The sequence below is a fragment of the Zootoca vivipara genome, chromosome 3 (genome assembly GCF_965207765.1).
Source record: "Zootoca vivipara chromosome 3, rZooViv2.hap1.1, whole genome shotgun sequence".
NCBI lineage: Eukaryota > Metazoa > Chordata > Lepidosauria > Squamata > Lacertidae > Zootoca > Zootoca vivipara.
Genome location: NC_142586.1, coordinates 5728999 through 5740319, shown reverse-complemented (window position 1 = coordinate 5740319; position 11321 = coordinate 5728999). Strand labels below are relative to the sequence as shown.

The window sequence follows — 11321 nt, the reverse complement described above, 5'->3', positions numbered from 1 at the left end:
TTCTTACCCCATTGTAGAAGAATTTTGAGTTCTGCATTCCAACAAAATAATCTCTGCCTTGTGACTTTAGAGAGGGCAGCTGCCCATGCACAGCTCCCCACCCTCTCAGGTTTAGGGTGAAAACAGGCTCTCTATGTACTACCCTTTTTTGGGTTTAAAACTATGAGAGTGGACAACACTGCTGTCAAAGTTTTTATTAATTTTATTTATAAAATGTTTATCCCTTCAGACTTGTCACTCTCATAGCTGCTTACAGCAAACTGAAAAAGGTAGAGCAGTAAAAACATCAATTTTGTGGCACTTACTGTGTGAAATTTTCTTCTCCAAGAAGCTTGTCATGGGTTTTAGTCCAGAATAAAGTCCAGCTGATTATAGGGTACCGGGGGACGGGGAGGGCGAGGGCACTGTATAAAATGTAATCTATAAATACAGAAGGGTATGATCTCTAGGATTATGTTTTGGGCTTCCATTTTCCAGTGCCCTGAAGTAACATTTGCTGCTAGTCACAGTTTTTCTTCTGCTTGTGCCCTCTAGTAGGCCACCTATGTTTTCATGAAGGTTGCAAGATGCTGGTGTTAAACTGTTCTACAAAGCTGCAAATACTGGAACAGAAATTACTCAAGAATTTTCCTGAATCACTCAAGGTAATGCAGATCTATGTAGACTTTATTTATGGGCTTGAAAGTCTGAACTATCGATGTATCTTTTAGAGATATGACGGAGTACTGATTTTTGCTATTAGACCTGAATTTGTCCTTGTGTTCCATGCAGAAATGCAGTTGGGGGCTGTTTTTCATCTTTTTGAAAAGATGGGTGGTTTGTATACTTTTATTAAATAAAAATACATCTTATATTTATATTAGCACCCCAGAACAAAATTTAAACTTGCATAAAACAATTACAAAGTGATTACTACAGTATTATGATAATGAACATTTGGATTTTATCAGGGGGTTGACAGTTATAGTAATAATCTGATGCGAAATGGCAAGCTGGTTTTGTTCCTGCCTTCAAACATTGACATCAGTGGTTAATGGAGACCTGTTGAAAATTCATAAAGATGAAATGTTATATCTACCCTATAAATTCAGTTCGTCATAAATGTGCAACACATGTATAGAGACAGATGCTCAAAGAGGGTAGCAGAGATTATGCTCTGCAGGTATGTGCCAGTTCTGAATGAAAAGTGCAAGGCTCCATTATGCTGGTGTCTCTTCAGATCAGGTACCCACGTTCAATTGAGGTCTCAATTGCAGCCAGCAAATCAAGTGAAGGGATGCTGGTACAGTAACTCTGTAAACTGAAGCATTCAAGAAAGCCGAATGTTTACTCCCTGAGAAAACAAAACCAAAAACTCACCATCATTTCTGATACAGAATTGTGCCTGATTCATTTCAGGTAAAACATATCCAACTTTTCTGGAAAACGTCAGAATATGCAGTCTTTTGAAAGGTCTTTAAAGGCTCCTTGCAGTTTGTTGGTTTTGGAAACTCGCTTTGCCCTCCCTTGTGTTTTCCCTCCCTCCGAGCTCATTACTGCAGCCAAGCCTTTGGCTTGCAGAGTCTCGTGGGAGCAGGGGAGGAACAACGGTCTCCTTCCCCTCTGCCCTCTTTTCTCTGTAAATGTCAGTAAGATCTTGCTTCCATCTATAGTGGTTCTCTAAAAACACATTTGCAGAACAGAGAGGGAAAGAACTCAACCTTTTAAAGCAGCCTAATTCTTAGTTCCTTAGGCAGTGATGGAGATACATCTAAACAAAATGAAAGGAATCAAGGAATGTTTCTGTATAAATTGCTGCACTCCACCTCAATCTCCAAGCAGGGTTCATGTTTCCTTCAGAATGAGGGACAGCAGAGTCTGTGGTGACTTCATGATTTTTGGTTTATTTACCCATGTATACAACCTAAGTCTACGATGGAGGGCTTCACAGCATTAACACCCCAAGGATGCCCTGCTTCTCCAGCAGAAACCAGGCATGGTCCCATCTTTTTCTCATGAGAGGATAGTGGACAAAATGGCCATCACAATCTTGCACGATTTTGGGCAGCACTCTTCTCAGGCACAGAGCCCCAAAAACACATGTTTTGGGGTGCCACACAAGATTGTTGCCCCAGAAAAACCACTTCTTTCCAGGGCAGTGACCTTGTGTGCCCCCCAAAAAAACATGTGTTTTATGGCACGGGTGTTTTTTGGGGTGTGTGTGCAGAAGTGTGACCCAAGAAGATGGTGTCCTAGTCTGGGGCTGCTTTATATTGGAAGGTATGATTAACACTCCAACAGGGTCTTATTTTCCCCATAGCCAGTCTTAGATTCAAATAGAAACCAAGCATAGTTCTGTCTCCCAGCTACCTAGCTTGCATCCTGTCAGCTTCTAGCTCACATAAACACAATGGTACCTCGGGTTACAAACACCTTGGGATACAAACGCTTTGGGTTACAAACTCCGCTAACCCGGAAGTAGTACCTCGGGTTACAAACTTTGCCCCAGAATGGGAACGGCAATTGTGCGCTGGCAGCAGCGGGAGGCCCCATTAGCAAAAGCGTGTCTCAGGTTAAGAATGGTTTCGGGTTAAGAACGGACCTCCGAAAAAAAATTAAGTTTGTAACCCAAGATACCACTGTACCAAGTCCAAACTCTGGCCTTTGTCTTTCTGCCTATCAGTTGATGGGGGGACGGGACCTTGCCTATTTGACTTTTTCATCTTAACAGCCCATAATAAGAGAGGACCATTACCTCTCCAGGAACCTAGCCTGGCTGTGAATTTGTGCTAGGTCAGGAATTAGAATGGGGCTCGTGCCTACAACTTACCCCACATCAAACTCATAACAGTTTGTGCCACCCCAATCTCTTAGTGGCAAGAGATTGCAGGGGTTCCTGCACTTGTGTCTTGGTTTCCTTGGAATGAAGGTCAGCGGAAACCGATGAATTTAGGATATATAGTTTAATTTTACAATATATCCAGTGCTGCTGCTGCTCTTCTTCTTCTTCTTCTTCTTCTTCTTCTTCTTCTTCTTCTTCTTCTTCTTCTTCTTCTTCTTCTTCTTCTTCTTCTTCTTCTTCTTCTTCTTCTCCTCCTCCTCCTCCTCCTCCTCCTCCTCCTCCTCCTCCTCCTCCTCCTCCTCCTCCTCCTCCTCCTCCTCCTCCTCCTCCTTCAAAAATGTGTTTAGGGGTGCATTTTCCTACTCATATTGAAATACTGCCCCTCAATGAGGCCAAACTTAGATTCACAAAATGTTTAGGAGTATGCGTCCCCCTGCGTCCCCCCTGAAAAAAAACATTGCATATATCCAACCCAAGCATAGGATGGAGGCACTCACATTAGCACCCCGACAGATCTTGCTTCCCTATTAGATGGGCACCAAAGTCCAGCCTGGAGGGAGACGTGTCTCTTTCTCCTCCAGCTTGCAGCTTGTATACACAACAGCTCTGTTGTTCTGCTGCCTAGGATCACCTGACATCCAGCCAGGTGGGGGGAAATGCCTACCCGCCTTTGTGGAGAGCACGGTCTCTTAGCTCATGTTTTGAGATGCTTATGAGCACTTAACTGGCCAGCTAAAGCCATTACTTTGACCAAATGACTTAATTTGGCTGGTCTACCAGGTTCCCTCATGCATGCTAGCCTCACCGATACAGTATCCCAGGTTTTGGAAGGGACCTAGGGTTTCATCCAGACTGACCCTCATAACAATATTTTTTCCCAACCTCTAAACAGCTCATCTTTCCTTTTGAAGGTTTATGGAGCAGTGTTAAATATAAACAGAGGAAACCCCTTCAGGAAGGAAGTGGTGGTGGATTCATGGCCAGAATTTAAAGCTGTTATCACCCGCCGGCAGAGAACGGTATAGTAAGGGGTATAATCTAGTGTGTTCTCTCCCCATCTCCCACTCCATCTCCCTCCCCTCCCGCATGCACACTGGGCGTTCAGCATTGCTTAAAAGAGCCATGGATCTGTGAGTTCCCCTCTTCTCTTGCAGCAAGAGCATGAGGGGAAAAGAAGCTTTCACTTCCATTTTTTATTATGCCTGAAGCTGAACAAACCAGTTAGTTTTAAGCATGGTTTAGGGAGCCAGGCCAATTTCAAGAGTTGAGATTGACTACAATTTAGGTTCATATATAATGATGAACCATACTTAATTGACAACAGAAGTTTCAACATGAGTCCTTAAAGCAAACAAGCGTTTTCATTTAATTTTCTTGATTTATATACAATTTTCCCTGATTTATATACAAATGATTGCTGAAACTTGCTGTAAATATTTGACATGCTCACTTCCTTACTCCTGAAATTTGAAATGGGAAGCCTAATGAGAAGCACTATAAAACTCATCTATTTAGAAGAAATAAGGACTTTTGGGCATTGTTTCTTCATTCTAAGTTCTCTTCACTGACCTGCCGTTTGACAAGGCCTCCTGATTTGAGCCCTGTGGCACATCACTGTTTTGATTATAGCAACAAAAGTTTTGTATATCTATGTGTATAATGGAATGAGTAGGGGTTTTTGTGTTTTTAAAATCATAGGCTGAAAGTGATGACCTGGACCATTTTACCAATGCCTATGCTGTATTCTACAAGGACCAGCAAGCATATCAAGCATTGCTGGAGAACCCAGAAACCGTAAACTGGGAACAAGTCTTCCAAATACAGGGTAAAGCTTATTTCTTGCTGGGTAATGGAAACAAGGATGTGGCAATGCTGTGACTTCTGAAGAAAGATTTCCAAGCAATGATGTCAGTGTGGAAAGAGTTAGTGGCACAGACTTGAGAATTTCAGCAATGTGTCCTTTGTCACAAACTAGATTTTTGCCAGGGCATGCTGTACCTTAGTAGGTCTTCCCTTTTAAAAACCTGCAATATCCTAAGAATATCTAGATCAAACGCTGTGCTCTAAAGATTGTAGAATGAATGGTGCAAATATAGCAGAAATATAGCAGAAATTAAATGATGTATGTTCTCTTGCATGCTTTCACATAAACACTTGCTTATTTATGTGTCCAGCAGCAAAGTGACTCTCTCTCTCTCTCTCTCTCTCTCTCTCACACACACACACACACACACACAAACACGGTTGGTTTTGCAATAGGGAATTTGATAATGTGATGATTGCAGCTAATGAAAATGTGTATACAAGTTGTTTTGTTTAAACCATTGTGTTAGATTCTCTCAGCTGTTTGTTTAAATGCCCCAGGGTATCTTCTCACAAAACGAAATGCATTTAACTTTTAATTTGAATCATTCAGTGAGGGATGCAAATTTGGTTGTCAGTACAGGTGCTCCAAAATATCATCTATAGAAAGCATCAAAATGAATTTTGGCTGCTGTCTTTTGAGTATGAAAAAGGAACATTTCTAAAGAAATGGGGGGGGGAGTATTTTGTGGGACACAATACAGCACCTCTAGCTAGTTTGGCTAAACTGGATTAGTCAATTTCCTTATATCTTGTATTTTAAAGGCTTATTCTCTCATTTATTTGTACGCAGGACTGCAGGATGGATTGTACGACGCTTCCCAAGCTGTAGCTACCCCCAAGCTTGTGGATTTAAAGCAGTCTTGTTTCCAAATGGTTCTCCATCCAGATCCTGATACACTTCCTGAGGTTAAACTCCCGTATGTTTAGTCATATCATTACTATTTTCCACAGTAATGCCGCTCTTGAAATATGTACCAAAATAAGATACTGATTTATGAAGGTGGGTGAAGACGCCCCAGTGCCCTCAAGGATTCACCCACCCCACCCAGTCTGCTGAGTCCTGTCCTTTTCTGTATTAATGTTTGGGCAGATTTCAGGCTTGTAGAATCTCCTTTGTGGTTTTTTTTACTAGATCCACTGGCCAATATCAGGTGCAAAACACTGGTTGGAAGGAAGGTTGGGTGGGTGACACAAAACATAGTGTTAAACAAGAAGGTTTAAAATGCACTCCTGAATCTTTCCTTTCCCTGGCTCTGATCGCCACATTTTCTAAATTAGGATGCTGTGACAGATGAAGAAAAGAATCCCCTTTTTGTGTTTTTTAACCATTTCCAGGACCAACTGCATGGACAAAATTGCTGTCCTGCAGGTGTGAAAGCAAAGAATGCATTGTTTCTGTTGGATGCATTACTTCAAACTCATCTTTGTTATTCAGATTGGACTTGTATAGTAGGATCCTTACAGGGCCGTCTTAAGCATAGCTGGCGCCCTGGCGCAAACTATCCCTCCGGCGCCCCCCTCCTGTTTCCGGATGCGGCTGCTCTGTGGGCACAGCGCGCAGCGCGGCTGCCATGCAGGCGGAGCAGCGCACATACCTGCCAAGTTCCTCTCTGAAAAATAAAGGACCGGACCGAAAGTAGCATACCGGAAGTAGCGCGGCGGCCATTTTGGAACTAGGTGGAGCATGCTCAGAAGTGACTTTTGATGCTGCTGTGCCCAGTTCCAAAATGGCCACCCTGCCAGAATAAACCGGGGAAAAACAAAAAAATCTGTTTTTTCGGCTGGGGACAGCTGGAAAAACGGGGGTTTCCCGGGGAAAACGGGAGACTTGGCAGCTATGCAGCGGGGCGCCCCCTAGCGCCCGGCGCCCTGGCACCTTGCGCCACCCAGCCTTGCCTTAGGGCCGGCCCTGGATCCTTAATAAGTATTATCCCAAAAGGGAGAGGTGGGGAGGGACATCACGGAATATCTTTTAGCTTTACCACCAACTGGCTCCACCTTTCCCTTCTGTTTCTCTTCTTTCCTTCCATTCCCACCCACTCACGTAGGGCTTATCCACACTTGCCTTGTGGCCCACTCTTTCCGGGCACTGGTCCGTGCTTAAAAGCTCTGCATCTATGCACCTTTTTGCCCCAGAGCTTTCTCCTCAAAAGCCAGCTCTTTAGCCCTCAATCAGAGCAAATGTCAGTTCAGGTTTCCCACAGATTGAGCTTGAAAGGGCAGGTTTTGGCTGGGAGAACTCCAGAGCAAAAGATAAATGCTTTTCAATATCTTTATGGGCCCCCGTGCCCAGGTTGTCCAGAGTTTTGGGCTGGGTTGTCATCAATATGCTAATGACACCCAGCTTTATCTGTTTACCTTGACTTGGCCCCGGACACACTGACCAGACGCCTGGAAGTTGTGGCTGGATGGCTGCGTGAGACCTGGTTGAAGTTAAATCCTTTAAAGACAGAGGTCCTCTGGCTAGGTCGGGATGACATGGGGTTGGGGGACCAACTCCCATCTCTTGCGGGGGCTCAATTAGTGCCAGCACCTTCTGTTAAGAGTTTGGGTGTAACCTTTGACTCCTTTCTATGGAGGCGCAGGTTGAAGCCACAGCAAAGGTGGCATTTTCCCATCTCCGCCGTATTAAGCAGTTGGTCCTTTACCTCTCTCACCCTGATCTGGCCACAGTGATCCATGTGACGGTCACCTCCAGGCTTGATTATTGCAACTTGCTCTATGCAGGGCTGCCCTTGAAGCTGACCCAGAAACTCCAGCGGGTGCAGAATGCCGCGGCGAGGCACCTTACAGGGTCTTTGCCGTGGGATCACATTCATCCAGTGCTTTACCAGCTGCACTGGCTCCCAGTGGAGTGCAGGGTCAGGTTTAAGGTGCTGGTTTTGACCTTTAAAGCCCTATTAGCCTAAGGGACTGCCTCTCCTGGTGTGCCCTGCAGAGGACCTTAAGGTCCATAAATAACTTTGGAGATCCCGAGCCTCAAGGAGGTTAGATTGGTCTCAACTAGGGCCAGGGCCTTTTCAGCACTGGCCCCGGCTTGGTGGAACGCTCTGTCACAAGAGACCGGGGCCCTGTGGGATTTGACATCTTTCCGCCTGGCCTGCAAGATGGAGCTGTTCCGCCTGGCCTTCGACTTGGACTCACTCTGACCCCTTATATGGGATTTGGTATATAAATTTTCCCTTGGCTTTTTTGCTGGTCCATGTAGGACCAGCATGGATAGCTGGCTCGGGTGAAGAGCTGATGTTTCCTCCCTTTATGGTCTTGATTTATGGGCTACTACTAAAATGAGAGGGATGCGGGTGGCGCTGTGGGTTAAACCACTGGGCCTAGGGCTTGCCGATCAGAAGGTTGGCGGTTTGAATCCCTGCAACGGGGTGAGCTCCCGTAGCTCGGTCCCAGCTCCTGCCCACCTAGCAGTTCAAAAGCACGTCAAAGTGCAAGTAGATAAATAGGTACCGCTCAGGTGGGAAGGTAAACAGCGTTTCCGTGTGCTGCTCTGGTTCGCCAGAAGAGGCTTTGTCATGCTGGCCACATGACCTGGAAGCTGTACGCCGGCTCCCTCGGCCAATAAAGCGAGGTGAGCACCATAACCCCAGAGTCAGTCACGACTGGACCTAATGGTCAGGGGTCCCTTTTCCTTTACCTTACTAAAATGAGGCTGCATTTTAAGACGTATTTTAAGCCGTATTTTAAGCCCTATTTTAATTAACTGTTTTTTTCCTTTTTTCCTATTATGTTTTATTGTAATTTAGCCACCCTGAGCCTGGGAGGGCGGGAAATAAATAAATAATTGGCACTCAGAAACAGAGCTTTAAAGCGCTCACTGTGCCTGGAAAGAGCGGAGGATAAGCCCCTTAGTAAAAAGGTAAAGGGACCCCTGACCATTAGGTCCAGTCATGACCGACTCTGGGGTTGCACGCTCATCTCACATTATTGGCCGAGGGAGCTGGCGTATAGCTTCCAGGTCATGTGGCCAGCATGACAAAGCCACTTCTGGCCAGAGCAGCACACGGAAACGCCGTTTACCTTCCCGCTGTAGTGGTTCCTATTTATCTACTTGCATTTTGACGTGCTTTCGAACTGCTAGGTTGGCAGGAGCTGGGACCAAGCAACGGGAGCTCACCCTGTCACAGGGATTCAAACCGCTGACCTTCTGATCAGCAAGCCCTAGGCTCAGTGGTTTAACCCACAGCGCCACCTGGGTCCCTTAAGCCCCTTAGTATGTATTCACTATTTTGCGTGTACCTTACGGATTGTACAGCATATTTTAAGTGGAGAAATCTTTTTTAGGCTAGTACCTCCACCCAAGCTTGCTTCCCTTGATGTGTCCCATGCCAGCCTGCTGAACAGCACTTGGTCCCGAGGAGGAAGCGAACAATGCCGAAAATACCTTGCCAGCCTCATTTCCTGTTTCCCTAGTACCTGCGTCCTGGATGAAGGGGGCTGCCCCATTGCCTGGGGTTTGACAGACCAATTTGCTACTATGATCCATGGTTATACTTTGCCAGAACACCGCAGGAAAGGGTACAACCGCCTCATAGCAACAGTCCTGGCTAAGAAGTTACATAGCCAGGGCTTCCCAGCTCAGGGAAATGTCCTGGAGGATAATGTCCCATCAGTAACTCTACTGAAAAGCATGAACGCCCAGTTCTTGCCATGCCAGTTTGTCAGACTTATCCACACGCCTTTCGGTTTTGTAAACACATCTCGGCTGTAGCCGAGTGACCTTTGTGGCATTTCTTTACAATGAATGAAAGATACACTGTAGCAGTTTTGGGGGTGAAATTTGGTGATGTGCAGAAAGTCCGAAAACTTCATAGAATCTTAGAGTTAGAAGGGACCCAAGAGTCACCTAGTGCAATGCAGGAGTCTTAGCAGTAATCATAGTAATCATAGTAATTTCTTGCGCATGAAAATCTATCTGGAAAACCAGTCTATGATAAAGCTCTGATGGATCTCAATAAGATTTTATTTGAACCTAATCCTAATGTTGTCTTTGTCCATGGACTGCAATAAGATCAAACCTATCCATTCTGAAGGAAATCAGCCCAGACAGATCGTGAAGCTGAGGCTCCAATACTTTGGCCACCTCATGAGAAGAGAAGAATCCTTGGAAAAGACCCTGATGTTGGGAAAGATTGAGGGCACTAGGAGAAGGAGATGACAGAGGACGAGGTGGTTGGACAGTGTTCTCGAAGCTACGAAGATGAGTCTGACCAAACTGCGGGAGGCAGTGGAAGACAGGAGTGCCTGGTGTGCTCTGGTCCATGGGGTCACGAAGAGTCGGACACGACTAAACGACTAAACAACAACAACAATCCAAATGTAGCTAGCACCAGATGTTTATTATATGAATTCAAAAGAAGCCTCCTTTGAAGGCCCTTGAAATGGAGTGGGGGGGGGGCAGCCAAGCAAACTTGCCCCTGGCCTTGGTGGGCTAAGCTGGCCAGAGGGGCCCTGCCAGGGGCTCAGACAAACTGCACAGAGCTGCCTCTGTGCATGTTATGAATATGAATCTGGGTGAATATCACCAATCCATAATGCAAGCTTATCCGAGTCCAATCAAACAAATACATCTTCTAATCCAAATCTGTTTGGGCACCCCACATTAAGAGCTACCAAATAGATAGATATTGTGATCCCAAAAAATTCTGCTTTAGTGCTTAAGTGCAGGGGTCAGAAAACTTTTTCAGCAGGGGGCCAGTCCACTGTCCCTCAGACCTTGTGGGGGGCCAGACTATATTCTGAAGAAGAAGAAAGAAGAAGAGGAGGAGGAGGAGGAGGAAGAAGAAGAAGAAGAAGAAAACGAATTCCTATGCCCCACAAATAATTCAGAGATGCGTTTTAAATAAAAGCACACATTCTACTCATGTAAAAACACCAGGCAGGCCCCACAAATCCCCCAGAGATGCATTTTAAGTAAAAGAACACATTCTACTCAGGTGAAAACACACTGATTCCCGGACTGTCTGCGGGCCGGACTTAGAAGGCGATTGGGCTGGATTCGGCCCCCGGCCCTTAGTTTGCCTACCCATGGCTTAGTGCAGGCAAAGGCAACCTTGGCTCTCCAGATGTTTTGGGACTACAATTCCCATCATTCCTGACCACTCACCCTGTTAGCTAGGGATCATGGGAGAGCCAAGGTTGCCTATGCCTGGCTTAGTACATCATTTCATACTGTTTAAATGAACCTTAAGTTTTTGCGGCTTCAAAGGTTTGTTCTTAATTATTGCCTTATCATAGAGATATTAAGAATGAATAATAGGTTGGAGTTGTACTTGTATTAAACTAGCTATTCTCTCACCTACCGTACACTTTGCCTCTATACTTTCAGTTTAAAGGTAAAGAGACCCCTGACCATTAGGTCCAGTCGCGGATGACTCTGGGGTTGCGGCGTTCAGCCAGCGTACAGCTTCTGGGTCATGTGGCCCATGACGCCACCCTTAGCCTTTCAGTTTAGTGTTCTTCTAATCCAGTGATCGCCAAACTTGGCCCTCCAGCTGTTTTTGGACTACAACTCCCATCATCCCTAGCTAACAGGACCAGTGGTCAGGGATGATGGGAATTGTAGTCCCAAAACAGTTTGGCCATCACTGTTCTAATCGGTATCTGCCAACATGGTCATATATTT

The 11321-nt window shown here is 45.4% G+C and overlaps 1 protein-coding gene across 1 annotated transcript; it reads left to right on the top strand.

The window, feature by feature from the left end:
• Window positions 1-439: 439 nt before the first annotated feature.
• Window positions 440-9443, top strand: GLYATL3 (glycine-N-acyltransferase like 3). Its single transcript, XM_035110383.3, has 5 exons — window positions 440-644; window positions 3733-3840; window positions 4520-4646; window positions 5478-5604; window positions 8981-9443. Exons 1-5 carry the CDS (start codon window positions 567-569, stop codon window positions 9405-9407), a joined length of 867 nt encoding a protein of 288 aa, XP_034966274.1. The 5' UTR covers window positions 440-566; the 3' UTR covers window positions 9408-9443.
• The last annotated feature ends 1878 nt before the right edge of the window (window positions 9444-11321 follow it).

Bases quoted from the DNA above. Each gene is read 5' to 3' on its own strand.
- GLYATL3 (XM_035110383.3), top strand. From the start codon at position 567: ATGCTGGTGTTAAACTGTTCTACAAAGCTGCAAATACTGGAACAGAAA. The intron at 645-3,732 runs GTAATGCAGATC...TTCCTTTTGAAG, and splicing joins ATTTTCCTGAATCACTCAAG to GTTTATGGAGCAGTGTTAAA. The intron at 3,841-4,519 runs GTATAGTAAGGG...TTAAAATCATAG, and splicing joins TCACCCGCCGGCAGAGAACG to GCTGAAAGTGATGACCTGGA.